The 26,476-nt window shown below is 57.0% G+C and overlaps 13 protein-coding genes across 13 annotated transcripts; 5 read left to right on the forward strand and 8 right to left on the reverse strand.

Moving 5' to 3' along the window:
* Positions 1 to 148: 148 nt before the first annotated feature.
* On the forward strand, positions 149 to 1,960 carry BDY17DRAFT_248417 (major facilitator superfamily domain-containing protein; the record flags this gene model as incomplete). The annotated part of the gene is made up of 1 exon (XM_033730909.1): positions 149 to 1,960. One exon carries the CDS (start codon positions 149 to 151, stop codon positions 1,958 to 1,960), a length of 1,812 nt encoding a protein of 603 aa, XP_033590738.1.
* A 103-nt stretch (positions 1,961 to 2,063) lies between these two features.
* On the reverse strand, positions 2,064 to 4,897 carry BDY17DRAFT_122736 (fork head domain-containing protein). Its single transcript, XM_033729327.1, has 2 exons — positions 2,313 to 4,897; positions 2,064 to 2,255 (listed from the first exon to the last, which is right to left on the reverse strand). Exons 1-2 carry the CDS (start codon positions 4,736 to 4,738, stop codon positions 2,168 to 2,170), a joined length of 2,514 nt encoding a protein of 837 aa, XP_033590739.1. The 5' UTR covers positions 4,739 to 4,897; the 3' UTR covers positions 2,064 to 2,167.
* A 757-nt stretch (positions 4,898 to 5,654) lies between these two features.
* On the reverse strand, positions 5,655 to 6,707 carry BDY17DRAFT_316186 (inositol phospholipid synthesis and fat-storage-inducing TM-domain-containing protein; the record flags this gene model as incomplete). The annotated part of the gene is made up of 1 exon (XM_033735991.1): positions 5,655 to 6,707. The coding sequence occupies one exon, from the start codon at positions 6,705 to 6,707 to the stop codon at positions 5,655 to 5,657; it is 1,053 nt and encodes a 350-aa protein (XP_033590740.1).
* Positions 6,708 to 6,988: 281 nt separating this feature from the next.
* On the reverse strand, positions 6,989 to 8,299 carry BDY17DRAFT_248788 (pyridoxal phosphate-dependent transferase; the record flags this gene model as incomplete). Its single annotated transcript, XM_033730934.1, has 1 exon — positions 6,989 to 8,299. One exon carries the CDS (start codon positions 8,297 to 8,299, stop codon positions 6,989 to 6,991), a length of 1,311 nt encoding a protein of 436 aa, XP_033590741.1.
* A 266-nt stretch (positions 8,300 to 8,565) lies between these two features.
* Positions 8,566 to 10,171, forward strand: BDY17DRAFT_295131 (chalcone-flavanone isomerase-domain-containing protein). The gene has a single exon (XM_033733249.1). It carries the CDS (start codon positions 8,621 to 8,623, stop codon positions 9,974 to 9,976), a length of 1,356 nt encoding a protein of 451 aa, XP_033590742.1. The 5' UTR covers positions 8,566 to 8,620; the 3' UTR covers positions 9,977 to 10,171.
* Positions 10,110 to 12,214, reverse strand: BDY17DRAFT_122803 (uncharacterized protein). Its single transcript, XM_033729328.1, has 3 exons — positions 11,663 to 12,214; positions 11,514 to 11,561; positions 10,110 to 11,452 (listed from the first exon to the last, which is right to left on the reverse strand). Exons 1-3 carry the CDS (start codon positions 12,062 to 12,064, stop codon positions 10,244 to 10,246), a joined length of 1,659 nt encoding a protein of 552 aa, XP_033590743.1. The 5' UTR covers positions 12,065 to 12,214; the 3' UTR covers positions 10,110 to 10,243.
* Positions 12,215 to 12,898: 684 nt separating this feature from the next.
* On the forward strand, positions 12,899 to 14,036 carry BDY17DRAFT_309471 (hem-containing dehydratase protein; the record flags this gene model as incomplete). The annotated part of the gene is made up of 2 exons (XM_033735336.1): positions 12,899 to 13,559; positions 13,615 to 14,036. The coding sequence occupies 2 exons, from the start codon at positions 12,899 to 12,901 to the stop codon at positions 14,034 to 14,036; spliced, it is 1,083 nt and encodes a 360-aa protein (XP_033590744.1).
* Positions 14,037 to 14,285: 249 nt separating this feature from the next.
* BDY17DRAFT_344981 (uncharacterized protein) lies at positions 14,286 to 15,252 on the reverse strand (the record flags this gene model as incomplete). The annotated part of the gene is made up of 1 exon (XM_033738071.1): positions 14,286 to 15,252. Exon 1 carries the CDS (start codon positions 15,117 to 15,119, stop codon positions 14,286 to 14,288), a length of 834 nt encoding a protein of 277 aa, XP_033590745.1. The 5' UTR covers positions 15,120 to 15,252.
* Positions 15,253 to 15,340: 88 nt separating this feature from the next.
* On the reverse strand, positions 15,341 to 17,491 carry BDY17DRAFT_295135 (ADP,ATP carrier protein). The gene is made up of 7 exons (XM_033733250.1): positions 17,262 to 17,491; positions 17,158 to 17,174; positions 16,953 to 16,987; positions 16,761 to 16,837; positions 16,389 to 16,634; positions 15,946 to 16,323; positions 15,341 to 15,883 (listed from the first exon to the last, which is right to left on the reverse strand). Exons 1-7 carry the CDS (start codon positions 17,286 to 17,288, stop codon positions 15,710 to 15,712), a joined length of 954 nt encoding a protein of 317 aa, XP_033590746.1. The 5' UTR covers positions 17,289 to 17,491; the 3' UTR covers positions 15,341 to 15,709.
* A 1,695-nt stretch (positions 17,492 to 19,186) lies between these two features.
* On the forward strand, positions 19,187 to 19,828 carry BDY17DRAFT_323047 (uncharacterized protein; the record flags this gene model as incomplete). The annotated part of the gene is made up of 1 exon (XM_033736934.1): positions 19,187 to 19,828. One exon carries the CDS (start codon positions 19,187 to 19,189, stop codon positions 19,826 to 19,828), a length of 642 nt encoding a protein of 213 aa, XP_033590747.1.
* A 670-nt stretch (positions 19,829 to 20,498) lies between these two features.
* BDY17DRAFT_295146 (uncharacterized protein) lies at positions 20,499 to 21,581 on the reverse strand. The gene has a single exon (XM_033733251.1). It carries the CDS (start codon positions 21,377 to 21,379, stop codon positions 20,552 to 20,554), a length of 828 nt encoding a protein of 275 aa, XP_033590748.1. The 5' UTR covers positions 21,380 to 21,581; the 3' UTR covers positions 20,499 to 20,551.
* Positions 21,582 to 21,716: 135 nt separating this feature from the next.
* BDY17DRAFT_295148 (uncharacterized protein) lies at positions 21,717 to 23,494 on the forward strand. Its single transcript, XM_033733252.1, has 3 exons — positions 21,717 to 21,895; positions 21,964 to 22,937; positions 22,987 to 23,494. Exons 1-3 carry the CDS (start codon positions 21,809 to 21,811, stop codon positions 23,249 to 23,251), a joined length of 1,326 nt encoding a protein of 441 aa, XP_033590749.1. The 5' UTR covers positions 21,717 to 21,808; the 3' UTR covers positions 23,252 to 23,494.
* Positions 23,495 to 24,052: 558 nt separating this feature from the next.
* Positions 24,053 to 26,001, reverse strand: BDY17DRAFT_295151 (MBOAT, membrane-bound O-acyltransferase family-domain-containing protein). The gene is made up of 2 exons (XM_033733253.1): positions 24,250 to 26,001; positions 24,053 to 24,192 (listed from the first exon to the last, which is right to left on the reverse strand). The coding sequence occupies exons 1-2, from the start codon at positions 25,876 to 25,878 to the stop codon at positions 24,166 to 24,168; spliced, it is 1,656 nt and encodes a 551-aa protein (XP_033590750.1). The 5' UTR covers positions 25,879 to 26,001; the 3' UTR covers positions 24,053 to 24,165.
* Between the last annotated feature and the right edge of the window lie 475 nt (positions 26,002 to 26,476).

A 26,476-nucleotide genomic window follows, 5' to 3' on the forward strand; every position in this document is an offset into this window, starting at 1 on the left:
CCTTCCAGCACCCACACACGCGTGTATCCGATCGAGCGATGGCTTTTCAACAGCCTGTCTTCGTGCTGGTAGCGGCAGCCATGAAAGAGTAGGCATGCCGCATGGCAAAGACGATGAGCTCGAACTGCACTCACTCGGCCCGGCAAAGATGGAAACGGAGCAGACGGAAAGCCGACTGCTGCGCGACGACGAGCGCGTGATTGACGATGGATTGTTGGAGGATGAGGATCCACTGGCGTCCAAAGAAGACGAGGAGTTCACACGTGGCAGCGCGCTCGACCGCAGCACCAAGCGGAAACTCGATTTCGTCCTGCTTCCCTTCCTCGCGCTGCTCTTCCTCCTCAACAGCGTGGACAAGAGCAACATCGGCAATGCGGAGACAGCAGGGTTCACAACCGACGCCGGTCTCGCGCCGGGAGATTTGAACGTGTCCATGGGCTTCTTCTTCGCCTTCTTCGTCGCGCTACAACCTGTCGGCGCCGCGCTGGGCAGGAAATTCGGCATGGTGCGATGGGTGCCAGCTTGCATGAGTCTGTGGGGCTTGTGCACTCTCCTGCACATCTGGGTGCGAGCGAAATGGCAGCTGATCCTCTTGCGGATTACGATTGCCATCCTCGAATCTGGCTTCTACCCCACCACCGTGGCGTATTTGAGCTTGTTCTACACGCGCTATGAATTTGCTGTTCGCCTCAGCTTGTTTTACGGTCAGACTGCTGTCGCGGGTGTAATTGGCGGCGTGCTTAGCTGGGCGGTCTTCAGCGGGTATGAGACGAGGCCAGGTCAAGACGCACCGGAGGAACACGGAGGTCTGCGGGGCTGGCAGGTTCTGTTCCTACTCGAGGGATGCTTGACCATGGCGGTCGCGCTTCTGGGCTTTTTCTGGCTACCTCGCAGTGCAGACACCGCCTGGTTCTTCAACGACCGACAAAAGATATGGGCTGAGAAGCGCATACGCATGGATTACCAGGATGCCTCCATCTTCAACAATGCATCCCGCACGCCCGACTCCAGATCTAGCTCTCACGGCCAAGAGGACCCTCTCGTTCGACAACCTTCAACCTCTCGGTATGATCCCGACACCCACCCCGACGAAGCGCACCGCCGCCTCCTGAACGAAACGCACCCCCCCGAACCCTCAACCCCACCAAACTCCCTAACCGCACACGCCGGCCTGACAAAAACCGACATCCTCACCGCCTTCCTCTCCCCCAAAATCTACCACCTCCTCGCAGTCAACATCCTCTCCTCCATCCCGGCAACAGCCTTCTCCATCTTCCTCCCCCTAGTCATAACCCAACTCTCGCCGAGCCTCAACCTCCGCCCCTCCGAATCAAACCTGCTCTCCGCCCCGCCCTTCGCCTTCGGCGCCACCCTCCTCTTCCTCTTCGCCCGCTGGTCCGACAAGCGGCGCACCCGCCTGGTCCCCATCCTCGTCGGCCTCGCCATCCTCCTCGTAGGGTTGACACTCACGGTCCTCGTGCCCCTCTCCTCCTACATCCTGCGCTACGCGGCTCTCTGCCTCCTGCTAAGCGGCAGCTTCATCGCGTCCCCGCTAACCGTAGCGTGGATAACGAACAACACGCCCGAACCCGGCAAACGGGCGGTCCTGCTCGGCATCAACGGCTGGGGAAACTTAGCAGGCGTGTTTCTCTCCGTGCTCTTCACGCCGAAAGACCGCGTGAACGGGTACGTGCGGCCGTTTGTCATTACGCTGCTCTGTGCCGTGGCGAGTTTCGCGGGCTACGTCGTGTTCTACGTCTTGCTGTGGAGGGAGAATCGGTGGCGGGAGAGGGTGGTTGGCGGGTGGAGCGAGGAGGAGCGCGAGCGCGAGGGGCGGTGTGGGGATGTGCGGATTCCGATGTCGAGGGGGATGGTGCTTTTGCTGCGGCTGCGGCGGTGGGCGGGGCTGGAGGAGGCGAGGGTGGGAGATGAGAGGCTGACGTTTCGATATGGGCTTTAGAATGCCCAAGTCCAAAGTCGTGTATGCATGATTCAGTCTACTCAACATAGAGGACTGCTACGTCGCCCATGTCTTCTAGCAGCTGCCTCCCCGTATGTACCATGCTCGACTTCCAACACAATGTGTATACGCAAAGCACTCCTCGCGACATTGTAACCGCTCGTTCCCGCTCCACATCAAAGCGAAGCAAAAAAAGACACAGGGCGCTCATCGACCAAAAGCAGAAGCCTGAGCCATCCCCATACCCATAGAAAGGTGATTACGCTTGTGAAATGCGCCGATAGGTTGGAAGCCCCTGTGGAGAGAAAATTGTCAGCTTTCGTTACCGTCTTTGTGGTTGAGGGTCACTCACTTTGCAAGATCGATGCCTTCGTCTTCTCCATCGTCGTGATATCCATTGGTGTGCGCGGCAGCGGAGTAGGCGAATGAATTATTGTTCGTAGGGCCAGTGTGCGGCTGGGTGAGGGGAGCAGTGTAGCCGTTCGCAGTCGGTTGTGCGACATCTGGGACACCCGTCGATGCAGCGCTCGGCTTCGCGGGAGCAGATGTCAATGGAGGGAGGGGCGAGGTCGTGGTCACTTGCGAGTCCCGTGAATCAGGCCGCGTCGCATCGCCATCGACGGTGGAGGCTGGCTGTTCCTGCTTCGCGGCTTCTTTCGTGGCGGAAGCCAACTGGCTCAAAGTTTTCGCCACGGCGGTTGCAGGCCTGGATAGAGTCGGACTGGCGTCGATCGGGTCTTCCGAACTGTTGGCCCTAGGTGGACTGCTGGAGTGGATGACGGGACTTCCATCGCGCTTCGTCGACCCGGTTTGCTCGTTTTCCACTGGACTCTCTGCCTTCTCCGCGGACTCGTCCTCGCCCTTATTGACGCTGCCATCTTCCTTCTTAAGGCTTGCGAACGGCGTCTTGAGCGGGCTCAGATCGTACGGCTTGAACGGTGTGCTGCCAATCAGGCCTTCCATCTTCCAGAAAGGAGCCGGGCTGCTGAATTGGATGAAGTCGCTAGGACGCCGCAGGGTGCTTGGTGGCGCGAGACGCTGCATCGGACGAAGTGGGAAGGGCGTGTCCAGGGGACCCACGCGTGTCTCGTCATTGACATACAAAGCAGGTGGAGAGCCAGCAGCGTTGGCAATGGCGGTGAGTCCGTTCCTCGGCGTGGAGCGAGAGAGGTAGTCGTACCCCTGTCCTTCCCCGTTCATGCCCAATCCCATGTTCGGATCGAATTGGCGCTTGGGCCCGCGTTCGGGGGTGTAGGCTTCCTTTGCAGATGGATAGCCTGGGTATGCGCTCAGAGGTGGCGTGGTGTCGTTGTCACGCTTCACTGCGCCACCTGCGCCGGCTGCTTTCATCAGATGCATTGGGCTGGTTGGGCTGCCCAGCACGCTCTGTGCGCCTGTGCCGACCAATGGATTCGGCCTCCGGCATCCCTTCATTCCTTGCTGCACAAACGTCTCAAACTCGCTTGGCTCGATCATCCACTTCATACCCTTGCCAGGCTCATCCGTTCTGCGCGCAATCTTGGTGAATGCCTTGTTGAGACTGAGATTGTGACGGATGCTGTTCTGCCAGCCGCCAGTGTTGAAGCGGTAGAATGCGTAGTTGGCCATGATCCACTTGTAGATGTTGGAGAGCGTCATCTGTTGCTCCTGCGTGCTGAGAATGGCCATGCCAATCAGCTGGGCATAGGAATGCGGAGGTTTCAAGTCTTTGGCGCTGTCGGCGGAGTAGTCGATGCTCTCGGTTGACTCCATCATCACGCCCCGAGCGTAGTTGGCCGCTGGAGAGGATTTATGGGTGTACTGCTGGACGCGCAGAGGGGTGCCGGGAGCGCCTTGAAGGTTGGCGTTCTGACTGTGGGGATGTGTGCGGCGTTGCTGGGTGGAGAAGTCGGCGTTGCCGTAAACACTTGAGTCTTGGAGCTGGCTACGGCCAGTGGGATGGCCTGGGCCACGATTGTTGGAGCGAGGGTCATCTTCGCCTTCATCGTCCTCTTCGGAGGACTTCTGGGCTTGTCGAACAATGCTGCCGTCCCACACCGGCCCATGCCCATCCTGCCCGGCGGTCGTGATGAATGCCATTTGGGTGCTGGCAATCTCTATGACACTACCGTTGCGGAGATACGTCTTGGCCCCTCTCTTCAGAAGGTTGTTGTCGAGTCGCAAGCCGTTGCGGCCATTGACGATGATGAACCACTGCATCGTCTCGGAGTCATAGGAGATGATGGCATGGGAGCGCGACACCTGGCGATCTGGCCCGAGATCGATGTCAACGACCGTCCGCGCGCTAGGTCCTGGTGGGTGACCATTTTCCTCCGGCACCAGCTTCTCGGTCGCTTCAGGTCTTCCAATATTGATCTCCACCTTGCGGATTATAAACGCCCAGTCCCGACCGGCAATCTTTCCATAGCCCGGCACGTTTTCCTGCCCTTCCAACAAATCGTTGGCAAAGTCTTCCGTCGCGTTGACATGGCGATCGGCAACCTTGAGGTGCGCGATAATCTCCGCCTCGGTGGGCAGGACGGGCTCGGCCTCGGTATCGGTGTGATCCTGGGGCTCGGTGCCCTCGGTGTCTTCTCGATCTAGAGCTCTTGTGTCTCGTAGCTTGCGTCTGGTATTCCTAGATCCAGGAGCGACGGGCTCCGACGCTCTTGCACGCTTTCTCGAGGAGCGGGATGGAGTGGTGATGGCTTCGGGGGTGTCGACGTCGGAAGCCTCGTGTGCTTCGGTGGCCGGCGCTCGTCGTACTCGGGTCTTACCCTTGCGTCCGGAGGGCGGCATGGTGGATGATGAGGTGGGTGTGGGTATGCGTAAGACACTGGTTTGCCGGGTTCGTTTAGGCTAATGAGACTGCTCAGGAAGTCGTCGAACAGACTGGTATTAGGCGCGGATAGAAGGTGACAGCGCGTTTGCGGATGGGCGACGACAGCAGTGTGAAATGCGGTCTGACAATCGCGTACGGTCGTGCAAGACCTCTTCGGTCAGAGATGTCGGGTCGGTGGATGAAGGCTGCGTCGCGTCGAAGAAGAGGAATGCAGGAAGTTGCGCGGCGCCCTACTCCATCTATCACCATCAAACACGTTCCGTACACTTCCTCAGATGGCCAGGAGGAGATGCAGAGCGCGCGTAAAGTGGTGGGTCGAGGGAATGGGTGGGTGGATGAAGAAAGTGGCTGCCGGCGCGACGAGGAAAGAGTGGAATCGTGGATTGGGACAAGCGCAGCCCGGCGGCGGGAAGTCCCTGTCCGGTGTTTACGCGAGTTCAAAGAAGGATTTTGCCGAGTCGTCGCTGCCTGTCGTCGGACTTGGCTGGGGAACTTTCAAGGTAGTGTCGGACTGGACTTCTTGCTGGGATTGGAAGGGAACGACAAGGGCCTTGACACGCGATCCAAGCACTCTATCGACGAAATTGAAAAGTGCGGCGCGAGGTTCTTCGCAAACCCACGGTCCAGCCATGAGGAAAAGGTAACACAAAGGTAACACACCCCATTGGGTTTAGCGTGCCTCTCGGCCTGCATGAATGACGTTTTTTGTTTGCTCGAGGACAACACGCTCCTGCCGATGTTTCAACGCGGCCTTGTCAAGCGCGTAGGAAAGCTCAATATCACACACCATATGAAGTGCAGTGCGATGAAGGAAAGGCAACGAAGAACATTGAAGAGGTGATTGTTCGCCATCCAAAGCTAGTCTACCCATAGTCACACCCCCGGCATCCCCAACACCTTCCTCAACCCCGGCACCGCCCTGGGGAGGAAGTAGACTGTATATATCGCTCCAAAAGCCACCAAAAACCCCGTAAACTTCTCAAACCAAGTGTGGAAGTACGCGGCAGTCATGAGCAACATCCACCAGCTCAAGCCCGCCACACCCAGCGCCGCCGACAGCCCAATGCCCATCTCTTTGCTTCTCCCCTCGCCCTCTCTCGAAGGCTTCTCCGTCTCGATGGACGCGCTTCGAATGAGTCCGTCGGCAGTCACCACGCGTCGAGCCTCCCGTAATCCTTCCGTCCTCATCACGGCTGGCAGAAGCTCGAGCCAGAGCATGGCGCTGCCCAAGATGAGCAGAAAGACGTGGCCGCTGATATCGTGCCCGCCCTTCCACTGTCCCCCGATCGCCTTGCACGCCGCATGAGTGAGGGCCTGTTGCGCGGCTCCCATTTCCGCCCTCTTCAGCTGGTCTTCCGGCCCCTCGCCGTAGATGGCTTCGCATTGTCCTCCCGTCCACCTGTACGTGCGATCGATGATCGGCGGGCCGAAGCACCACTGCGTCACCGCGATCCAGACGGCAGTGACGGTCAGATATCTCGCGATCGCCTGGACCCTCCTTTTCGTCAGGTCCAACGTCAGTGGTCGGCCTAGCGAAGAGTGCGAAAAGATGAGGAGGAAGAAGGCGAGCGTCGTCCAGAACCAGCCAATCTTGACAAAGTAGACGTTGAGCACGTTGCTCTTCTTTGCGAAGTAGCTGGGAGCCAGGAGGGGATCGTAAGACTGGATGTGTGGGATGTACGGCGCGTTACGACTGCTGGGTTGAAGGGTGCTGAAGAGGGAGCCGAGGATGAGGGTACCGGGGTAGATGGCGAGTAGAATCGCCTCCAGCGGTGTAGGGAAGAACGGCGAGCCGGCAATTGGAGGTGCGTCGATCTTGGTTGCCGTCCTTCGACTGGCCTGTGGTGTGGAAGAGGTGGAGGGAGAGCCATTTGCACTCGGAGAGGATGGCGTCGATGCGTGACCGGCAGAGCGCCGGGTCGTCATGCTGTGAGTTGACATGAAGGATGTTCTGTAGTTGGACTCACGAGCAATCACGATGGTGGAAAGAGAAAGTGGAACATGTCCTTGCAGGAAGACTTCTGTTGTTCGGCATGGCCTTGAATACATCGAGGCTGCGAAGATGACGTCGGCGAGATGTGGCGCTTTCATTTGTGGCGTCGAGGCCAGCTTGCGCTACCACTTCACTCTTACCAAGTATCATCGCTTTCGGTTCTTTTCTACAAGAGCTAGCTCGATTAGCAACAAGCAGCAGTGACGTTTGAATGTCATTGCTTGCCTGCTGCCCCTGCCGTTACTAGCTCCTTAGCAAATGCAGCGAAGGCGTCGACAAACACCTTCGTCTCCACCTCCAGCGTTTCCTCCGCCAACATCCACTCAATTGTGTGTTTCCTGTCATCCTCCGTCGCCACGACATTGTTCCCATTCGTCTCCAGCATCCTCTCCCGCTCTGCCTTGGTCATGAGCTCCACACTCTCCTTCGCTCGTAGCCTCTCAAACAGCCGCACATTCAACTTCTCCTCCACCTTGTCCCTGGCAGCCGTCAACTCCTCAATGGTGTATCCCGAAAAGACATTGTGCACTTGACAGCAAGTCGCAGGGTCCGCCACGAAACTGATAATCCTCTCGCCATCCTTCGTTCGGAACTTTTCCGTCGCTTCCAAAACCCCTCGTTGCAGATCATCCATCTTCTTCCACTTGCGCGCGAACGTGCCAATGTTCTCGTTGAACCCGCGCTCGTCATCGATGATTTCGTACATCAATGTAATCACCGTCCCGCCCACCCGCTTCTGCCATACCTTCGCATCCTCAATCAGCGAGCTCTCGCCCATCAACATCGCCCCGGCCGCGCCGCGCAGTCCTTTGTAGAAGGAGACGTAAATCGAATCAAAGAGTCCCGCAACGTCCGCGAACGTCTTGCCCGCCGTCTTCTGGTAGTATGGCTCAATCTCCCACATGCGAGCTCCATCGCAGTGGAAGATTACTCCGGCCTTCTTACATGCGGCCGAGATGGCAACGAGTTGATCCCACGTATACGTCTTGCTGCCGAGCGTACGATTGGGGATCTCGAGCAGCACAACCGCGGGGCGCTGATCCTCTGGCAACGAAAGTGCCTTCTCGATGGCCTCGAGGCTGGGGTTCTCATCCTTCTCGCCCAGCAGAACCCTCTCCAAGCCGTAAAGATGCTTATACGACCCTGCCTCCGCGGTTTCCAAATGGGAAGTCACGTGCCAGGCGGCGCGATTTCTTCCCACTCGCTCGCAATGCGTCTTCAACGCGGCCAATTGCGCCTGCACACCCGTAATGAAGAACAGCCCACTTTCCTTGCCGAACAGTTTGGCAATGTGCTTTTCGAAGTTAGCCTTGTGCTCGCCGGCGCCGTAGATGTCCTTGTCGACTTTGTCGGGGATGTGCAGGAGATGTTTTCGCTCTTCCAGGACGTTGCGGCCGAGTTTCTCTTCGAGGTATTTCCGGGGGTCTTTGGCATATTGCGCGGCCCGCTCGATGAATTGGGGTGCCTCGAGGGATTGTGCGAATCTGAATCGAATGGGTTCTGGCTTGTCTGTGCTATTCGCCATGTTGGGCGGCGTTGGAGTGCTGTCCGGATGTAGAGATGACAATACGCTGTTGGAGAAGCCTTTCTGATTGCGGATCTGTCGAATTACTGGACAGTAAGCAGAAAAGAGAGAAAATGTGCGGGCGTAGGCGTATTTATTAAGAAGAGACGTAGGCAGTCGAGTGTGCGGCTGTAGTGGATCCGAAATAGGCAGCTGCGAGGCGCGCACGGACTCGTCGATGAAGCTTGCCTCGAGACGACACTCCACTTGTCCACCTCATGTGCGTACTGGCATCCCATCATCCACAACCCTAAAACCATCGTCCCTACACTTCCATACACAATGGCTTCATCAGCGAGGCCCGCAATGCGCATACTATCCCGTCGACTAGACACCCTCCGTCAACCATCCCCCGCACCCATCCTCCACCAAGCAAGATATCTCTCCTCCACCCGCTACAGCAACCCAGCAAAGCGCACATTCACCGCAGCACCGGCCGCAACGCCGCCAACATCGTCTTTCCTCGGCAACAAAACCAGCGAGCAGCCCAGTGAAATCGAAGCCGTCCCCGCCTCCCTGCTCTCACCAAACTCGCGAGGAACCCCCGAAGCAAAGCGGCAATACCATGTGCGACGAATGCGGTTCGCAGCCATGGGGTTACTGCTCACTCTCGTGGGACTCGGGTTCACAATCTCCCGCCTCGAGCTAGATGATATGGGACAGGTGAAGAAGGCGCAAGGAGTCGGCAAGCAGCAGCTCGACGCTTCCAACGAGGCGAACATGACGTTCCAAGGGAAAGAAGTGCACGTCGTCGGAGCAGGGGAGGACAAGCGAATAGTAGCCGAAGGCCAAGGGCAGCAAATCGAACTCGTGGAAACGGGGACAAGCAGCGTGCCGCACTTCCCCCGCACAATCCTCCTCCCCGTCCTAGCGGGCGCAGCATCACAGAGCACGGAGCAGCAGCCCGGCGCCGCGCCAATCGCCAGCGCAATCGACAACCAAGAGGAGTACACGCTCGTCGGCCTCGGCATCCGCACGGTAATGTGGATCCAGGTGTACGTGGTCGGCTTCTACGTGCGCACGAGCGACATCTCCTACCTGCAGGAAAAGCTCATCCACCAAGTGAACCCCATCGCGTCGACGCTCGTGCCTTCCGAGAAAGAATCGCTCAAAGCCAAACTGCTCGACGGCACCGCCAGCACGGAAATCTGGGCACAGCTGCTCGCCGTCCCGGGTATCCAAACGGCATGGCGCGTCTCGCCCACGCGCAACACGGACTTCAGCCATTTGCGCGACGGCTTCGTGACGGGCATCAGCAAGCGGACGCAGGAGGCTCGCAAGGGGCTGGCCGGCGGGCAGGAGACGGAGTTTGAGGCGGAGGACTTTGGGCAGGCGATTCAGAGTTTCAAGGGGATTTTTGCGGGCGGCAAGGCGCCCAAGGGCTCGATTTTGTTGATGGTGAGGGATCGCGGCGGGGCGTTGGAGGTTTTGTTCCAGGCGAAGCCGGATGGGAGTGGGAATGAGAAGGCTGTTGAGAGGCTTGGGGGCGTGGCGGATGAGAGGATTAGCAAGCTTATTTGGATGAATTACTTGAGTGGGGATAAAGTGAGTTCGGAGCCGGCGAGGAAGGGAGTTGTGGATGGTTTGGTGGTGTTTGCTGGGCGGCCGATTGGGTCTGTTGAGGCCAGAGTGACTTGATGGGACGACATAGATATTTTGTTACTGGAAGCGGGAACTGCTAGAAAAGAGGCCACGGCGCAAAAAATGACACGCAGCATTCTTCGGGGTGGGGCTATAAAGTCGTAACACATACTCATACCTCTACTCATCAATCATAGCAAACAGCCAAGCAAGACAGTCTTACGGACGGAACTTCTCCAGATACGAAGAAATCCATTCCTCCGCCCCGTGCTCATACACACGCTTCGCCGGTTGCTGTATCGAGCAGTCAGACAAACAATACCATCACGTAAAGCCCACGGAGCAAAGTGCGAAAGGAATCAAACTGACCATATCCATGTCATGCGTCCACGCAAACCAGCAGTTCTCCATTGTGCAACCTGGCCCGAACCTGCAATGGTGGCCGAAGGTGCAGTCAAGGTCTCGACAAGCAGATCGGTCTGGACAAGTTCTCGACCGTGCTTTGGTTTTCAAAACGAGGTGTTCGCCGGGACTTAGTTTCGCGCCGTGGCGGTAGTCGCAGTATTCACCAGCCTCGCCTGGAGGAGTAACGGCATTAGCTTGACGGGCAGAGATGGATGGTGAAGATTGGTGAGACTCACACTTTCCAGTAAGATGGAAGTTGTTGCAGTACTTGCCATCGTGCTTCAGAGTTTCAGCGAAGCGCCTTTCCGCACCAGTATCACACCTCGGCAGCTCGGCGTCCCTTCTCTCATCGTAGACATTGAGCAAGATGCAGCGACGAGGTGGCACTTTCTTAGTGGCGAGGTGAATCGTCTTGGGATTCGGGACAGACTTCCCGATCGTTGCCCAGGTGGAATTACCAGAGTCGGCGGATGGAGCGGGGCTGGGGTTGCGAGGGACGAAGGAAGCACTCATAGGTTGCATGGAGACTCCAGAAGTAGACCTGGACGGGGGCGCGCTGGGTGGAGAGGCGACAGTGGCAGGAGGAGACGACATGAAGAATGGCTTTCCACCAGGCAGATTGTCGGATCGAAAGACTCGAGGGAATCGAACGCGCCGCAGGCCGAGAGCAACGAATCCAGGCTCTGCAGGCCGCGTCTCTATCAAAGTAAGGCGGGAGGCATAGTCTCTCTTGTAGCCTTCCAGAACAGGAAGGTAACCGTTGTCGTTGCAGGGTCCGAAGAAGACATGCTTGCACTGGGCGTTAGGGAGATACAAGCGCAAGGTCTCGCGGACCTTGTGGTCGGCTCGCTCCTTCCCGCTGCCTGCGTCGATGAAAGTGAACAGTGGCTGGGCGAGTCCAAAGGAGCGGCCGAATTCCAAAACATCGTTGACACTGGCCACGGCGCCGCATGACACGAGCTTGGAAGCTAAGCCTTGTAGATTGAGGATGACCTGAACAACCACGCTCCAGTCGTCGACATTGGCGTCAGGATAGGCGGTCTTCATGTTGTTCTTGATTTCGGCGTGAAGCTGGTGGGCGGCATCGGCTCCGCCATCCTTGCCCAGTTGATACAAGAAATCTTGGAACTTTGGCAACATTGTGAGTACGAGGACTGCAAGGCTGAGCGCGGCGATGATAACGACTTACTATGGCACCATCGCCATCAATTACGGCGACAACGAACGAGTTGGAGCCCTATGTGTCGTCAGTAAGGGTGGAGTATTTGTGTAGCGATCTCGCGTTTGGTGCGGCGAATGGTGCAGCCAAGCGGCAACGCAGCCTCGCAGGCAACGTACGGAAATCTGGCGGTGTTCATTAAGAGCACGCTCATTCAAAGACGCCTTGCTTTGCCACATGCGTCGTGATTCGACCTCATTACTGTAGTCGTCGCACTTCTCGGTGTACTTGAGTTGCAATTCCTCGTAGGCGCGGATGACATCCTGGATGAGGGTATCGCGAGCCGCGTCGTGCTTCCTAAAGGCGTCGAATTGCTCTGCGTAGCTTGGCAGGGTCGCGTGGCCGTTCATGATGGCAGTCATGGAGGGGGACTCTTCTCCCACCGTGTGCTCCGAGAGGGTGTAGGAGAGGTAGAGAGTTGTGAAAAGAGGTTTAGGAAAGAGCAAACGTGACACGAGACGGTGAGAGGGAAGGCTCCGTGGCGGCAAGGGCCGGCGCTTGGACCGGCGGTCGTGAAACATTCATGCAAGCGCGTCCCCGGATCTGCACCGCGATGTGGTGCATTAGGCCGATGATATATATAAATGATGAATATATACACGTAGTGCAACAAACGAATACAGTGACAAGGGAACGTGGGGCAAGAAGCGCTTGACGCGTATCGAATTCTGGTTGGTGACGGGCGAGCAGGGAGGACGCATGCGTCGATTCGATGTCAGGCGCTAGTTGCCCATCCGGTCTAGACGATCGTGGGATGGCACGAGGCAAAAGTCGCAGATCGCCATCAATGGCTTATTTTACCGCTGCCCAGATATCGATTTGCTTACCGATCTTGTTTATTCTTACTCATGCCATACCCGAGATTCGACGTATGCACTCTGGTCATTTGGCGGGACTGCATTTGGGCTCCTGAGGCAGGTCGATCGTGACACCATGCGCAAGGCTACCTGCAGCTCGCCACCTCGATATTTGGCCTCACCCAATCAAATGCCCGAGGAGTCAACCGACATTCGCACCGTAGAAACAACCACGGAACAAGCATTTCTGCGCGAGGGGTATAATGGCTAGGCAAGGACTACAGGCATCAATTATTCAGCTCTCGGTGTTGAATTGATTGTGTTGCAGCTTGTTCGCGAAGAGGATTAGCAACACCACGGAGGAAGGGCAAAGAGGGGTAAGAAGTTTCCAAGCGATTCATACGTCGACATCATTCCAAGCATCGCCTCTTTATTCTTCGCATGTCTCTTTTCAAAAAGTCTCCGCTCCGTGCACTCCGAGTTCTCCGTGCAAGCCAACGTCCCCTCTTGACCCTCAGCCCGTCTCATACTCCTTCCCGCCGCCCGTACAGCACAGCCATGTCTACGACCCTCGAAGAAGTTGTCGAAACGAAGGACCGTCGATACCCCCTCAAGCGGCCTCCGAACCACAAAGTACCGGTGCCACGCTGGACGTTGAAACTCCCTGATGCCGTCACGCACATCTACACGCTGTACGTGGGGGCCCAAGCCCACGGGGCAGATCACAGCGCATTAGCCAGCGCCGAACAGATTATGGAAAAACTCATCCGTTCCGATCAAGGCAAGCCGATGGCAGTCGACATTCTCCGAGTCACGCATGGCTTCGATGTAGTCGATTCTAAGGTATGGGTGGCGTACTGGACCGACGCAAAAGCCTTCCAAGCCAAGCTGGACGCACTAGGTTTACGGAAAGCGTGGAACGACCTGGGCGAGGCGAAGCACTCCATAGGCTTGTGGAGCGAGTCCTTTACAACTCCCGTCGAGCGACTAGAGACCAACTACGCCAGCTTGTTGCATCAACCTGGCATCTCGCAGGCTCCCGGCGCCGAGTTCCCTGCTCACAACCTTACGGCGTACTGGGGCGCCGGCCGCGATCGATTGCCCGCTTCGAAGGACGATCTCTTCCACCCTCCTGACGAGACTCGGCCTCCTGATCCCGCTCCAGTTGGTGTCGGGCAGTACCTGACAGGCACCAACTACGACAACATGTGTCACATTCGTAAGCCTCCCTCATCCCCTCCACTCCTCATGAACGTTTTACTAACGCCCCTTAGGCTCGGGCCAATGGTGGGAGCAATGCCCGCCCGACGAACGCGAAGCCTACGAATCCGACCTCCAAATCAAACTCATGGGCGGCATGCAACACCTCTGGGACAACCCGCTCGAAACAGGCACAATCGGCCTACGCTTCCTGCAGAACGTCAACGGCGCCGACGAGAAGATCCGCGAGAGCTGCGGCGCCGGCTTCTTCCGCAACTGGGCCGACCTGGAGTACTGGTCGAGCACGCACCCGTCGCACCTCGCCATTTTCGTCGGCGCGCTGGCGCACGCGCGCAAGTTTGGGCCCGACAAGAAGTTCATGACGTGGCATGAGGTGTCGATTTTGAAGGAGGGCGAGGCGCGGTTCGAGTATGTTAATTGTGAGCCTAGTACCGGGTTGATTCGGTGGGTGAAGATGGAGCAGCAGGAGTTGTAGGTGATGGTGTGGGAGTGTATATATGATGGGTCTGTGTGGAATCTCTCACATTTTCGCATGTCCGAGAACTATCTATCCGCTGTTCCACTCTATAGAACGGATCAAGACTTCAACCATCCTCTAGACGGCTAGTGCAGCAAGGACTACCCTTGTAGCAACACACAAATCACCGGACTCACGTCCGCCATGAAACGCCCCCATCCCAGCCCACCCATCAACGCTTAACTCCCAGACCCTGGTCCAAACTCATCACTTCCCATTAATCCTCCTCCACACACTCTCCTCCGTCTCCACCAACTTCTCCCCCGCCGCCCCAACCCACCCCTTAACCGCATTCCAAGCATTCTCCGCCGTCTCCCCGGTCAAAGCCTCCCCCACCCCGCCAACAACACTACTAACCCCCGCCCCCGCCCCGCCCAAACTCCCGCTCCGCCCCTGCTGCTCAAGCTGCGCCTCAAACCCCGCGCGCTGCGAAGCCGGCATCTCCTGCGCGGACGTGTTCTGCTGGTACCCGCCGGCCGCGGGCGCGCTTACGGGGCCGAGATTGAGCGTTGTGCCGGGGATGCGGGCGTCGGAGGCCGCGGAGGGGTGGGTGGAGTACGTGGGCGCGAGGTTCTGCGCTGGTGCTGGGATGGCCATTTGAGGGGGCATGGTGGTCGTTGTTGCGTGTTGTTCGTGTTCCCGCTGTTTTAGAGCTTCGCCTGGTCTGGGCGGAGGAGGGAGAGGACTTGCTGCCGTAGCGGTCACGGCTACTTGAGGCGGGATCGGGACTGCGCCGGGCTGGGGTGCTGGCGGGCCATCTTGGGCGCTTGAGGCATAGGGTTGTGTGCGAGTTGCTTGAGGAGGTGCGGGCTGGATGAAAGGTGTGGGAGCAGGGACTGCAGGGGCGCCGGGGCGAGCGGCGGGGTATGCGGATGCGGCGGTCGGGTTGTGAGCTGCTGCTGTTGCTGTTGCTGTGTTCGCGGCGGGGAGTCGTGCGTCGCGTTGTGGTTGCTGCTGTTGCTCGGCTGATGTTTGTGGAGTTGCACCTTGGGGTTTGACGGGCGCGATGGGGTCGTCGATGTGGATTGGAATCGGTGGCATGGTGACACTTGCGTTTCACGAGAACGTGCTGGTTGTGGAGGTTGGAGGAGAAGATTCAAAAGCAGGCACCTTTCTGTAACGTGTGCTCGCCTTGCAGCTTCGCGTAACGTGTACCTCCCACCCCAGCAATGACGTAGCAAGGGAGCCGCCAAGTCACGTGATCGCGACGGAGGGTCGACTGAAGACGGGCTGTGGCGAATGGGCCTGGAAGTGCTGGAAGGCTGTGAAAAGGACACAAATCATTGCTTATGACAAAAGAACTCTATGCGCCACTATACGAAGACACCCATTCGATGTAGTACACGGGCAGAAGGGTGTGCGCGAGTGCCAGAGTGAGGAATGGAAGAAAAGAACCACATTTTGCCGCAGCGCTCCGAGAAAGGAAACAGGCCGATCGCGTGGCAACGTCTCCCATCCTTCGCTCTTACACCTGCACCGCCCACTTCCGCCTGATCAGACAGTAGCAGACCACCTCTCTCCCCCTTCCCACCTCTCCATGCATCCGCCTTGTCCAGCCCCAATCTCTTCACCCCCTACCATCAACCTGTAACTTTTCCACCCCCGTACAGGACCCGGCTCGTGCGTGTCGTTTACTTGAACTTCTTGCCGAACATGAGGAGCTGGGCTTGGTCGTAGATGGAGAGCACACCAGCACCGGCAACACCACGGAGGATGTTGGCACCGGCACCCTTGAAGAGCGACTTGACACCCTCGGCCTTGACGATTTGCTGGAAGGCATCGATCGACGACTTGTACTTGACGGCCTGGGAGAAGGTTGTTAGCGCTTGCTGGACCGAAACGAGTCAGGGAGAGATTGAGAACTTACTTCACCAGAAGTCATCATCATACGACGACGGACAGTATCGAGAGGGTAAGAGGCAATACCGGCACCGGTCGTGACAGTCCATCCGAGCAAGAAGGAGGCGAGGAAGTTTCCTTCAAGAGGGCCGACGAGGAGGACGGGCTTGATCGAGTCGTACATACCGAAGTACAGACCGCGGTAGACGATGATACCAGTGACGGAGGGCATGAAACCACGGTAGAGACCGGCGATACCATCGGAGGCGAGGGTCTTCTTGTAGACGTCGACGAGACCGTTGAACTGGCGCTCACCACCCTTCTTTGCGCTCTTCGCATCGTTGGCAAGACGGGTACGGGCGTAGTCGAGGGAGTAGACGAAGAGAAGGGACGTGGCACCAGCGGCCTGTTGGGAAGGGTGGTTAGTGGGCCGCAATCGAATGCTGGGGGTTGAGATGTAGGACGACTTACACCACCGGAGGCAAGGTTGCCAGCCATCCACCACCAGTACCCATCACGCTCCTTCTTGAACGCGAACATGGACTTGTAGGTATCACGGAAGGCAAAGTTGAGGGCCTGGGTGGGGAAGTAACGGAGCACGTTGGCCGTGTTACCACGCCACAGAGACATGACACCCTCCTCGCCGGCGGTACGGCGGAAGCACTCCATGATACCATCGTAGCGGCGCTCGAGACGGCCAGCCTTCATCATCTCATCCTACATGCGGAGAATGCGTCAGCACGGTGCATCGTGGGCCTAGATTCGGACAAGGTGTCCGGGGGAGAAGGCTTTTGCGGATAACTGCCAAGCCCCGATTGGGCTCAATGGCATGACACGACATACCTGGTTCTGGATGAGGAGCTTGACACGCTCGATGGGAGCGGCAGCGGTCTTCGAGACGGCGGCGGAGACACCACCCACTGCGGAGGATGATTAGCCATTGTCCATGCCTTATCAGCGGCCCGGCGAGCAGTTGCCACAGGCATTGCAAGCTCTTTCTGCCATCCGGCGGCGCGGGAAGAAGGGGAGACGTACTCAAGAAGTCGACCACGAAGCCGGGCATGCCCATGCTACGGAAAAGTCAGCGGCGCGTTGTGGTTTGATGGCATCGAATGCACAGGGCGAGTTTTGCTGGGCCGCGGCGGAATGGTGGATAAGAGAGCTTTGCCGGAGCGACAGGAGCTTCTCGTCATCACTGCGAAGGCAAAGAGGAGGGAGGAATGGAGGGAGCGGAACGTACAAGCTCTTGTCGGCTTGCTACAACCATTGTCAGTGACTGAGTAGGGCAATGGATGCGGCGTGCGAGGATTGCGAACGCAGCGCATGGAGGGAAGGAGGACTTACGTTGACATCACCCTTCTTGTCCGACATGGTGACGGTTGTGTGTGTGTGGGATTGAGTGGATGGAGGGGTATAAGGAGGACTGATGAGTGGAGAGGTGATGGAAGCAAGGTGTTGCGGATGCGATGTGATGGCGTGGGTTGCCGGGCGGATAGAGAGGTGAGAAAAATAAGTAGCGAAAGTCCTTTTCACCAGAGCTTCAGGAGCGGCGGCGGCGAGGGCGGACCGTCACTTGGCTCGTGCGCCCCGGCTTGTTACCACGGCGGTCCCCGCCTTCTTCGTTGGGGCGCGAAATCTTCTGCTCCCTTTCTTTCCCGCTCTTTCCGAGTTTTGCCGACAGCAAATCACTTCCTCATAGCCTCCCAACCTGTGTCTGTCTCCTGTCGGGAGGGATCTAGGAGGCATCGGCCCAGTTCGGCCCTTTACCTTTCTCTATTCCATCGTGCAAGGCTGGCCACAGTCTCCGAAGATGCTTACCCTACCCGCCTAAGCACTTATTCTCTAGGGTACTCTCCGTTGACACGCAGTACTCGCCGCCGTCATCCGAGTCTCGAACACCATGTGCTCTGACGACGAATCTCCTCGAAGCGGAGATCACTATTGTTGCAGTCCGTCGGCGAGTCAATTCGTCTCTTTGCAACCAGCATATTCTTATGGTTGATGGCCGCTCGCCCGAGGCTGTCATCTGCCATTGGCCTTGTTTACTTGTGACGGTTAATGCCTCTCCAAGACGGGCTTGATGCATACATCGTAAGCCGTTCTTTACTGGAGCAGACGTCGTGTTTACAACTGGACAGACTGCAGAGTCAACACCATTCTGAACATGAACCTATGGCTCGAGAGCCTGACCGCCTGTGCATCGCGAACTACGCCTGTGACGGCGGACAGGTACCGTACCCACAGCGATTCACCTAGTATCTTGCGATGGTGCAAGTGTTATCTGGAGGAAAGGCTCAGGAGTAGATGAGGTATGAAGTGCTTCTGAGCCACTCTTTAACAATCAAGGCTGTCCAGGGAGGCGTGCAACATCGGGCCCGCGGCACAGCGGGTCAGCCTGATCTAAAATTGGAACACAATAAGGAGCACTCATGCATCCTCCCCAGCTTTACGAGAGGCATTCACACCCCTCCTGGCGATGCATGCCACGGTATTCCTGAATAATTGACCACGCAACGGCATCAACTCAGGCGCGTGGTGAAGCTGCATTCGACTCGCAACCGCTCATTCCGAGGACGTCGGGCGGTTGGTGCACGAGCAAGGGATGGTAACGTTACACCATCCTCGCGCTTGGATGCATGAATACGATTAAAATTGGTTAGACGTTGGGGACCCTAAACGCGCTGTTCATGCGCTTCGCCTTGCACTGCCCATACTCTGGAACCCCATTTCTGCGCTTCTTCCCTCTTGTGCTTCATTTCATGCTTTCTTTCCTGCCTTGCCAGATGAGGGGAATTGCAACTGCGTCGAGATTCCACAATTGACTTGATCATTCGACTTTATAATCCAGATGGCCCCCAACCATCGAGACAACTTGTGGTTGACTCTACTATCATTGTCAGCCATGGTCGACCTAGGAAGAGCAGGTAAATGCAAGCACGTCTAAGAATTCCTCGGGTCTCTAATCTGGCGCAGGAGATGTTTTTCCCTCGGGGTCTCCACCACCAACCGACTTCGTCACGGGTTTGACACCGACACCCACAGCCAAATTGCACTCGCCATCACCATCTTGCTCACCTGCAGAATGCTGCGGTCCCATGACCGTGACAGCCACATCCCAGCTGACCAAGTTGTCTCGCTGCTCAACATTCCATGGTGACCTTACACTGAGTGGACTTCCCGTGCCACTTCCCCTTCCCCCAGAGAACTCACCAGCGACAGCTTTCGCCGTCTCCATCCCAACAATTGACGGGTCGCTGGTGATATCAGACATGTCCCGCGCTCCGGGCATCGCCTTTGACATATCCTTCGATGGCCTCTCCTCTGTTTCCCAGGACATCGTCTTCCAGAACATCGAGAGCCTCTGCATACCCCGGCTGGATGTCACCGCCAATTCGATCATCTTTCAGAACGTAAATTTCACCAACTTGTTGCCGTGCACGAAATTCCCCGACGCCACTGGAACGCTGCCGAATATAGGAGCGGTCTCGCAGATCATGTTCAATGGGACAAATGCGTGGCAGATTGGTCCGCTTGGGCAGGATAGCTCTGTATCTGGAACTTTGCCTGAAGGATCTGAAGTCTCGATCGTCGCTGTGGGAAACCCCTACCTAGAGGCAATCGACCTCTCCGGGCTGGCGCCGTACAATGCAACAGTCATCATTGAAGACAATGCGATTTGCGAATTCGTGGATCTGCCGGATCTGAGTGTCGCCGATACGTTGCAAGTGGAAGGGAACACAAGGCTGTTCAATCTCACAGCGCCAGCTCTCACCACTGCCAATGGCCCTATCGTGATCAGTGGCAACGATGGACTCTCGGCGGTGGATCTCCCGGCCCTCACGATAGCGAGGAGCTCCGTCACTATCGAAGGGAATATACACAAGCAAGTCAGACCTAACAGAAGCGTATAGATCACTGCTAACGGAGTTAAAGCTTCAACCAATCTCTAACGCAGGTGGATGGAGACCTCACAGTCATTTCTTCCGGTCAGATCGACTGTGCTCCCGTTCTCGCTATTCCCGCGCGTGCGAAGCCAACTTGCGAGAGCAATGCGACCCCTGCCTCCACGCCGTCCTCATCTACACCCAGTGCATCAGCCTCCGCGTCGGCTGCAAAACATAGCCACGGCCTGTCATCGGCAGCTACGATAGGCATTGGTGTCGGTGTAGGAGTCGGAGGCGCACTACTGATCGCCGTCTTACTGTTCCTCTGCTGGCGCCGCCGTCGGCGTAGTACTTATTCCCCGGCACCTGAGAAGTATTCCAGCGCTGGGGAAAAGTCGGATGGCTTTGCCTATACGGAGGTACCGCGGGAGGCTGCTGGCGACCAACTAGCTACAACACAGTTGGTTCGTGAAGAGCACACGCCTTCACACATAGGCGGAGAGACCGAGCAGAGATCGGACCCAGCCGTCGATGCACCTCTGGATCCGGTTACGGGAGTGAAGGAAACAGAGTCGATTAGAAGACACGAAATGGACGCCAGGAGCATTGATTTCGACCACGACGACAACCACGACGATGACACGAGGAGTTTGGAGGACATTGAGCGTGCGCACAGGCAGTGATGACGAAAAAGACCGTTTGATACTTCGTGAATTCAACATTAATCATAACCAACGACAGTGGCCGCTCCTAATTCGTAATATTGCTCGCCAGTTCAAACCACCCGCCCAACGGCGTCGACGTCGTAAACTTGATGCAGCTCACATCGCGGTACTCGTCGAAACACTTGCTCGCCGCCTCGTGCACCATCCCAAGCGTGACACCCTCGTCAGACCGAATGACCGACGGGGCGAGACTTTTCGTCAAGCCCACGTAGTCCCTCGTCTCGTCTCGCTCGTCCCAAATGCTGCACTGCAGCGCCACACACGGAGGTTTCGAAAGTTGCATCTTCGAGATGCTCCGGCCCTGCCCGGTGATGGCGCGCAGCTTGATGGCCGGCACATCGCAGCGGAAAATCATGAGCGCGAAGCAATCCAGCCCCTGGCCTTTCGGTTCCTCGAAGGAGTACATGTGTCCACCCGGCTGAGCTTCCAGGACCAGGGGCAGAGTTGAACGCCAGAAGCGGAAGTGGTAAGAGGGAAAGGTGCTTTGGATGATTGGGTTGAGTTGTGGGAACCAGGGAATAGTGAGGCTGAGCGTAGGGGCGATGAGTTTCCGCCGGCGGGAGAAGGCAGGAGAGGAGGTGACGGAGGGGCGGCCGGGTTTCGAATCGGCTTGGAGGAAAAGAGCGCGTTGGAGACGTTTGGAGCCGTGGATGCATTGGTGCCATTGTCGGTTGACTTCGGTTAGGCGGAGCAGGTGGCTGAGGATGCGGGCGTTGTTGTACACTCGTACTGAGCGGGGGTCTTCGTTATCTAAGATGGAGAGGAGCTGGCTGGGGAGGTTCAGGAGGATGTGCTCGAGGAGTTCGGAGACGGCGAAAACTCGCTGCACATCTGAAAGGTTTTCGATGTCCATGTTGGGAATTGGGTCACGATGTGATTTGATTGGCAGTGTTTGTTACTGCTGAACGGTCAAGGGTTCTCCTTGTTACGGTGGGTGTGTCATGCTTCATCATGAAATGGAGCCCGAAGACCATATGGCACCGAGCGTTTAGTTTCCAATTACATGAGTCCTGCCAGAGTCCAAGGGGAGGTATCAATTCTTTTGAAAGTGTATTGTACGGATCTTGGGGAATAGTTGTTGGCATGAGTGTAGCTCAGGTAGGCGCGCACTCCACGCACGGGCCTTCGTTCCGGAAACGGAAGGCACCTCTCCGTCAAGCCTCGCCTCACCTTATCAATGAATCCTCCCTCCTTCACGCCCAGACCATGTGACCGACGAACACCTCCCGTCCTCTCCACTTCGCGCCAGGACTCTGTGTATTCCACCGACGATACAGCAACCATGGCGTCCAGCAAAGCCGTCATCCCCGTTCTCGTAGGCATGATGCTGTTGACCGGTGTGTGCAACACGTTGCTCACCAAGTACCAAGTGAGTGTGCACTGCCAACCCCACTCCACTCCCCTTCCACTCCAGCACTGACGCGTAGAGTGTGACAGGACATGCAATGCGTCGCCGACTGCGACTCCGCCCACCCCAAGACCTTCGAGCAGCCCGTCATTCAGACCTTACAGATGTTCGTGGGCGAGTCCGGATGCTGGCTCGTCGTGTTCCTATCCTTCCTCTTCCGCCGCATCCGAGGAAAGAGCTCGTCTGAACAAGATGTAGCCTATCGCCCACTCGGCACAGGGGATAGCGAGGAGGCGATACTAGACGACGAGGATGAGCGCGTGGTGCCTGATCTCTCCGAGTCGCAGACACTGATAGACCCGACGAACGTGGTGGCCAAGCCCGTGCCCGAAGAAGCGATCATGGCCGGGGAGAGGAGGCCCCTGACGGGATGGAAGGTCACTCTGCTGGCGCTGCCGGCCATCTGTGATATTTGTGGCACCACACTCATGAACGCCGGCCTCTTGTTTGTCGCGGCTTCCATCTACCAAATGACGCGTGGAGCCCTGGTGCTCTTTGTTGGCCTCCTCAGCGTGATATTCTTGAAGCGATACTTGGGTCTTTGGAAGTGGGTCAGCTTGTTCGTGGTGGTGCTGGGAGTGGCTATTGTCGGCTTGGCGGGCGCTTTGGCAAATAAGGCGGAGGTGCCGGGTGATACGCGGCCAGACGACGGGAGCATGCTCTTCGTGCGTCAAGCATTGATGCTGGCCAGAGATACGATTTCGACCCTGGCGGAGCCAACGGCCGCACAGACAATCATCGGAGTCTTTATGATTGCCGGCGCGCAGATCTTCACGGCGTCGCAGTTTGTCATCGAGGAGAGTCTCATGGGCACCTACTCCATGGATCCCATCCACGTCGTCGGCTGGGAAGGGCTGTTCGGCTTCACGATCACGCTGATTGGCATGGGAGTGCTGCACGCGGCCATCGGAACCGGCTACTTCAATGCCACCGAAGCCTTCCACCAAGTGTTTACGAACAGAGCCATTGGCACGACATCACTGCTGATCATGCTATCGATTGGGTATGTTCCTTTTCGGACTGCCTGATATTCCTAGCTAACAACTCTACAGCGGCTTCAACTTCTTCGGCTTGTCCGTCACTCGCTCCCTTTCCGCCACCTCGCGCAGCACCATCGACACCTGCCGCACCCTCTTCATCTGGATCGTAAGTCTCGGCCTGGGCTGGGAGACATTCAAATGGTTGCAAGTCGTCGGCTTCGCCCTGCTCGTCTGGGGCACCGGCGTGTTCAACGAGATCTTGAGCCCTCCGAGTCTCGCGTGGTTGCGCAGGAAACGCAGACGAGACGAGTCGTTTGCACGTCTCGAAGAGGATTAGAACCTCGCTTCCCAAACGTGCACATGTCGCAGCGTTCGCAGTGAAGAATAGCATCATCAGTCATGAAGTTCCATCATCAAAGCCCATGAGCCTTACAATACTCCCTATGCATCAAATCCGCCAGTCCCATCCCCATCACCACCTCCAGCACAGGAACAGGATAATTCACCGACCTCGCACGGAAAACAAACGTCCGCGCAATCCACACCCCAACCCCAATCCACCCTCCCACTTCCACATGCCCCCTCACCTCCGTCTCCACCCGCCTCCTCTCCCGATCATGACACCACCGCGGGATGTAAGTTCGATAATCAACCCGCGCAGCCTGGCAAAGCATAAAGAGCACAGGCAAAACGCACGCCGTGCGCTCCATCGCGAGCATCGTGCGCGCGTTGCGGAAAATCGACGCGGGCACCGTCCAGCCTAATTGATTGATTTGGCGGAAATGCGCCAGGCTGCCGGCGCCCGCGACGAAAGGCGATGCGTCTACGAATGCGGCTTGGAGGTCTACCCGTCCGAATGGTGTGGGGTGTTTCGGCGGTTGCGGGCGCCATTCGTTGTCCGTGGGGGTTTTGGAGCGCCAGAAGAGGAGGTCGTGGAGTTGCATGTTATGGTGATCGATTGGCCACCGAGTGCTAGATTTGATTGGGATGGGGAGGGTCTTCAGAGTCGATTGATGGGTTTGGAGGGTTCCAAGGCTGAGGATCGATTGGAAGACGTCAGGAGCTTCTCGATGCGGAAATTAGAGTTTCGTGCGGTTGCACTTGCCAGACTACAGGTATAGGTATTTACGCAAGAGCATGAGGAAGGAATACAGATGTTTTGAGCAGGACACGTAGATGCGTAAGCGAGCATATCGGACTAGAATGCTATGTGAAGGCCGTTGGTCATTCAGAGGCACGCCGGTTCTAAATCTATACAAGGACGTAGAGAGCACACAACTGTTTCATAGTCAGCTTCCAGATATCGAAGCAGAACAGAGGAGAGAGACGACTCACCAAAGCCAACCCCATAATCATGCAAATCCAAAACATGACATTATTCAGCAACGTGCGCTCGCGAATGCCGGGCAGCCGCTGAATCATGACAAACGGCATCTGCAGCATGAGCAGCACAAAGCCATACCCGCGGAACTTGCGCGTGATGCAGCCCATGACGAGCTCGTGCGCCAGCGCGGAGATGAAAAAGGTGATGCTCATGGCGACGGGGCGGGAGAGGTTGGCGCTGCGCGACGCGCTGTACACGTGCCGGCGGAAGAAGTTGTGCACGGGGATGTTCCACTCGCGGGAGAACTCGAGCCAGTCCAGCGAGTTCCACCAGTCGGAGTAGAATTGGCGGTCGGCGAAGCAGGTGATTTCCGCAAAAGCGCCCAGGGCGTATTCGAAGATGACGAGGAAGACGAGCAGGAAGGTGACCATGAAGGGGAAGAGGAGGCGCGAGACGGTCTCGGCGAAGATGAGGGATTTGTCGAGCAAGTATTCGTTCTCTTGCAGGCGGATGTGCGACTCGTCGAGGACGGGGATGATGAATTCTTCGCTCGTGACGGTCATGAGGAAGATGCAGCCGAAGACGGCGAGGACTTTGTAGAAGAGCTCAAGGTAGTTGCGGCTGCGGTTGCGCGGGTATTCGAGTTCGTAGCATAGGGTGGGGCACAAGAGGTAGTCGAAGAAGTTCTCCACCGTTAAGTTGGAGGGGTATGTGACGTTGCCGGAGGGGGACGTGAGTTCTTTGGCGAGATCCTCGCGTAATTGAACGATGGGGGAGATGTTGGTATGTCTGCTGGACTCGTCGTCATCCGGAATGAACTGCATTCTCTCGGCGATTGGTGTGCGCGGGTAATGGACAGCAGCGGTCGTCGGTGTTTGCGGCCCAATCGGCATGTCGAGCTGTTGCAGTCGCTTGAGCGTGTTCGATAAGTGCCCACAGTAGAAGGCGTAGCTGTGCATTTTCATGAAGAGGGCGAGGGTGTGCAGCGTGAAGAAGACTTGCGCCGTCCAGCTCCAGTCTCGTGCAAAGGGATACGAGATCCACACCCACAGCCATATCGACTGAACGATGCTCTGCACGATCCTGCCGCCTTTGTTCCACGCCAACCACCCCGAGCTGTTCGTGTACAGCATGTTCAGCGGGAGATTGACGCCCGTGCTCGCACACATGAGCAGATCGAGGGGAGCAAGCTCCCACACGTTCGCCGTGAACAGTGGCCACTGTTTGAAATTGAACAAGTTGCCCGTCTCTTTGTAGTTGCGCAGCATGGAGGTGATGACCATGATCGCCAACCCCACCCAGAATAGCACGAAGAAGCCGCGAAAGTTGGAATAGTCGCTCTTAGGGTCGAAGTATGACACACGCTCTTGATAGTCGACCGTTGGGAACATGCGTTTCCGCTTGGCCCGCAACTGCTTACGCGCCTCCGATGTGGCCTTCACCGAGGGAGGTGCATCTTCCGGCGGCGCTGGAGTCTGCGATGGCGTTCGTTCGGGTACTGGCAGTTCTTCTGACTTGATGATATCGGCGCGGGAATGCGCCAGGGATGAGAGAGCGGGTTTGCGCGGGATTGGCTGGTGTATGCCGTTGCTCATCCCGCTCGCCGTGGACGAGGAGTTCTTTAAAGGACTCGAGGCCATAGTTGGAGTAAGAGAGAAAAGGAGCACCTGGCTCGAATATGTGATGAATGAAGGATCGTATGGCGTATCAAACCCCCTTCTTGACCGACTCTTGCGTGTGCTGAGCCGGATTAGGGACGGGGATGCAACCAAATCGTCATCGCGATGAAGTTAAATATTTATTCAAGCAGCCTTTCGGTTCCGGTTCGGCGCACGGATTCCGTTCCGAGACGCCGCAAAAGCTTGTTTGCTCATTCACATGTGACAGTCGGCTGAGCTCATTAGATAATGATGCTTCATCATGTCTACTAAGTCCTGATCGTACATCTCACTGACCAAGCAATCAATGAAAATGGTGGCGTCTAGTCGACCTCATTTCACCTCGTCCAGCAACAACCCTCGTTATCTCAACACTGGTCAACCGCCATTCGTGCTGGATCGGGGGTAGACTGAATGAACGTTCCTGCGCTCGACTGGATGATTGCATCTTTGGACGTCTATTCCCTCACATGATTGATGGGAATGACTAAACCGATCGCGTGTGTGCCGTAGCCGTACAACTTTTCCCCATTGCAGGCACACACGCGATTAGGTGCATCGTCGGGCTTGTCGAGACCAT

Source organism: Neohortaea acidophila, assembly GCF_010093505.1.
Source record: "Neohortaea acidophila strain CBS 113389 unplaced genomic scaffold BDY17scaffold_4, whole genome shotgun sequence".
Taxonomy (NCBI): domain Eukaryota; kingdom Fungi; phylum Ascomycota; class Dothideomycetes; order Mycosphaerellales; family Teratosphaeriaceae; genus Neohortaea; species Neohortaea acidophila.

What these genes read in the sequence shown, in the direction of transcription:
- BDY17DRAFT_295135 (XM_033733250.1), bottom strand. Translation starts at nt 17,288, where the DNA reads ATGTCGGACAAGAAGGGTGATGTCAAC. An exon ending in AGCTCCTCATCCAGAACCAG is followed by an intron (nt 16,635 to 16,760) that starts GTATGTCGTGTC and finishes CTCCGCATGTAG; the next exon opens with GATGAGATGATGAAGGCTGG. An exon ending in TGATGATGACTTCTGGTGAA is followed by an intron (nt 15,884 to 15,945) that starts GTAAGTTCTCAA and finishes ACCTTCTCCCAG; the next exon opens with GCCGTCAAGTACAAGTCGTC.
- BDY17DRAFT_122736 (XM_033729327.1), bottom strand. Translation starts at nt 4,738, where the DNA reads ATGCCGCCCTCCGGACGCAAGGGTAAGACCCGAGTACGACGAGCGCCG. An exon ending in GAAGGCATCGATCTTGCAAA is followed by an intron (nt 2,256 to 2,312) that starts GTGAGTGACCCT and finishes TTCTCTCCACAG; the next exon opens with GGGCTTCCAACCTATCGGCG.
- BDY17DRAFT_122803 (XM_033729328.1), bottom strand. Translation starts at nt 12,064, where the DNA reads ATGTTTCACGACCGCCGGTCCAAGCGCCGGCCCTTGCCGCCACGGAGC. An exon ending in ATGAACACCGCCAGATTTCC is followed by an intron (nt 11,562 to 11,662) that starts GTACGTTGCCTG and finishes GACGACACATAG; the next exon opens with GGCTCCAACTCGTTCGTTGT. An exon ending in TTGATGGCGATGGTGCCATA is followed by an intron (nt 11,453 to 11,513) that starts GTAAGTCGTTAT and finishes ATGTTGCCAAAG; the next exon opens with TTCCAAGATTTCTTGTATCA.
- BDY17DRAFT_295131 (XM_033733249.1), top strand. Translation starts at nt 8,621, where the DNA reads ATGGCTTCATCAGCGAGGCCCGCAATGCGCATACTATCCCGTCGACTA.
- BDY17DRAFT_295148 (XM_033733252.1), top strand. Translation starts at nt 21,809, where the DNA reads ATGGCGTCCAGCAAAGCCGTCATCCCCGTTCTCGTAGGCATGATGCTG. An exon ending in CGTTGCTCACCAAGTACCAA is followed by an intron (nt 21,896 to 21,963) that starts GTGAGTGTGCAC and finishes AGAGTGTGACAG; the next exon opens with GACATGCAATGCGTCGCCGA. An exon ending in CTGATCATGCTATCGATTGG is followed by an intron (nt 22,938 to 22,986) that starts GTATGTTCCTTT and finishes ACAACTCTACAG; the next exon opens with CGGCTTCAACTTCTTCGGCT.
- BDY17DRAFT_295151 (XM_033733253.1), bottom strand. Translation starts at nt 25,878, where the DNA reads ATGGCCTCGAGTCCTTTAAAGAACTCCTCGTCCACGGCGAGCGGGATG. An exon ending in TGATTATGGGGTTGGCTTTG is followed by an intron (nt 24,193 to 24,249) that starts GTGAGTCGTCTC and finishes ACTATGAAACAG; the next exon opens with TTGTGTGCTCTCTACGTCCT.
- BDY17DRAFT_295146 (XM_033733251.1), bottom strand. Translation starts at nt 21,379, where the DNA reads ATGGACATCGAAAACCTTTCAGATGTGCAGCGAGTTTTCGCCGTCTCC.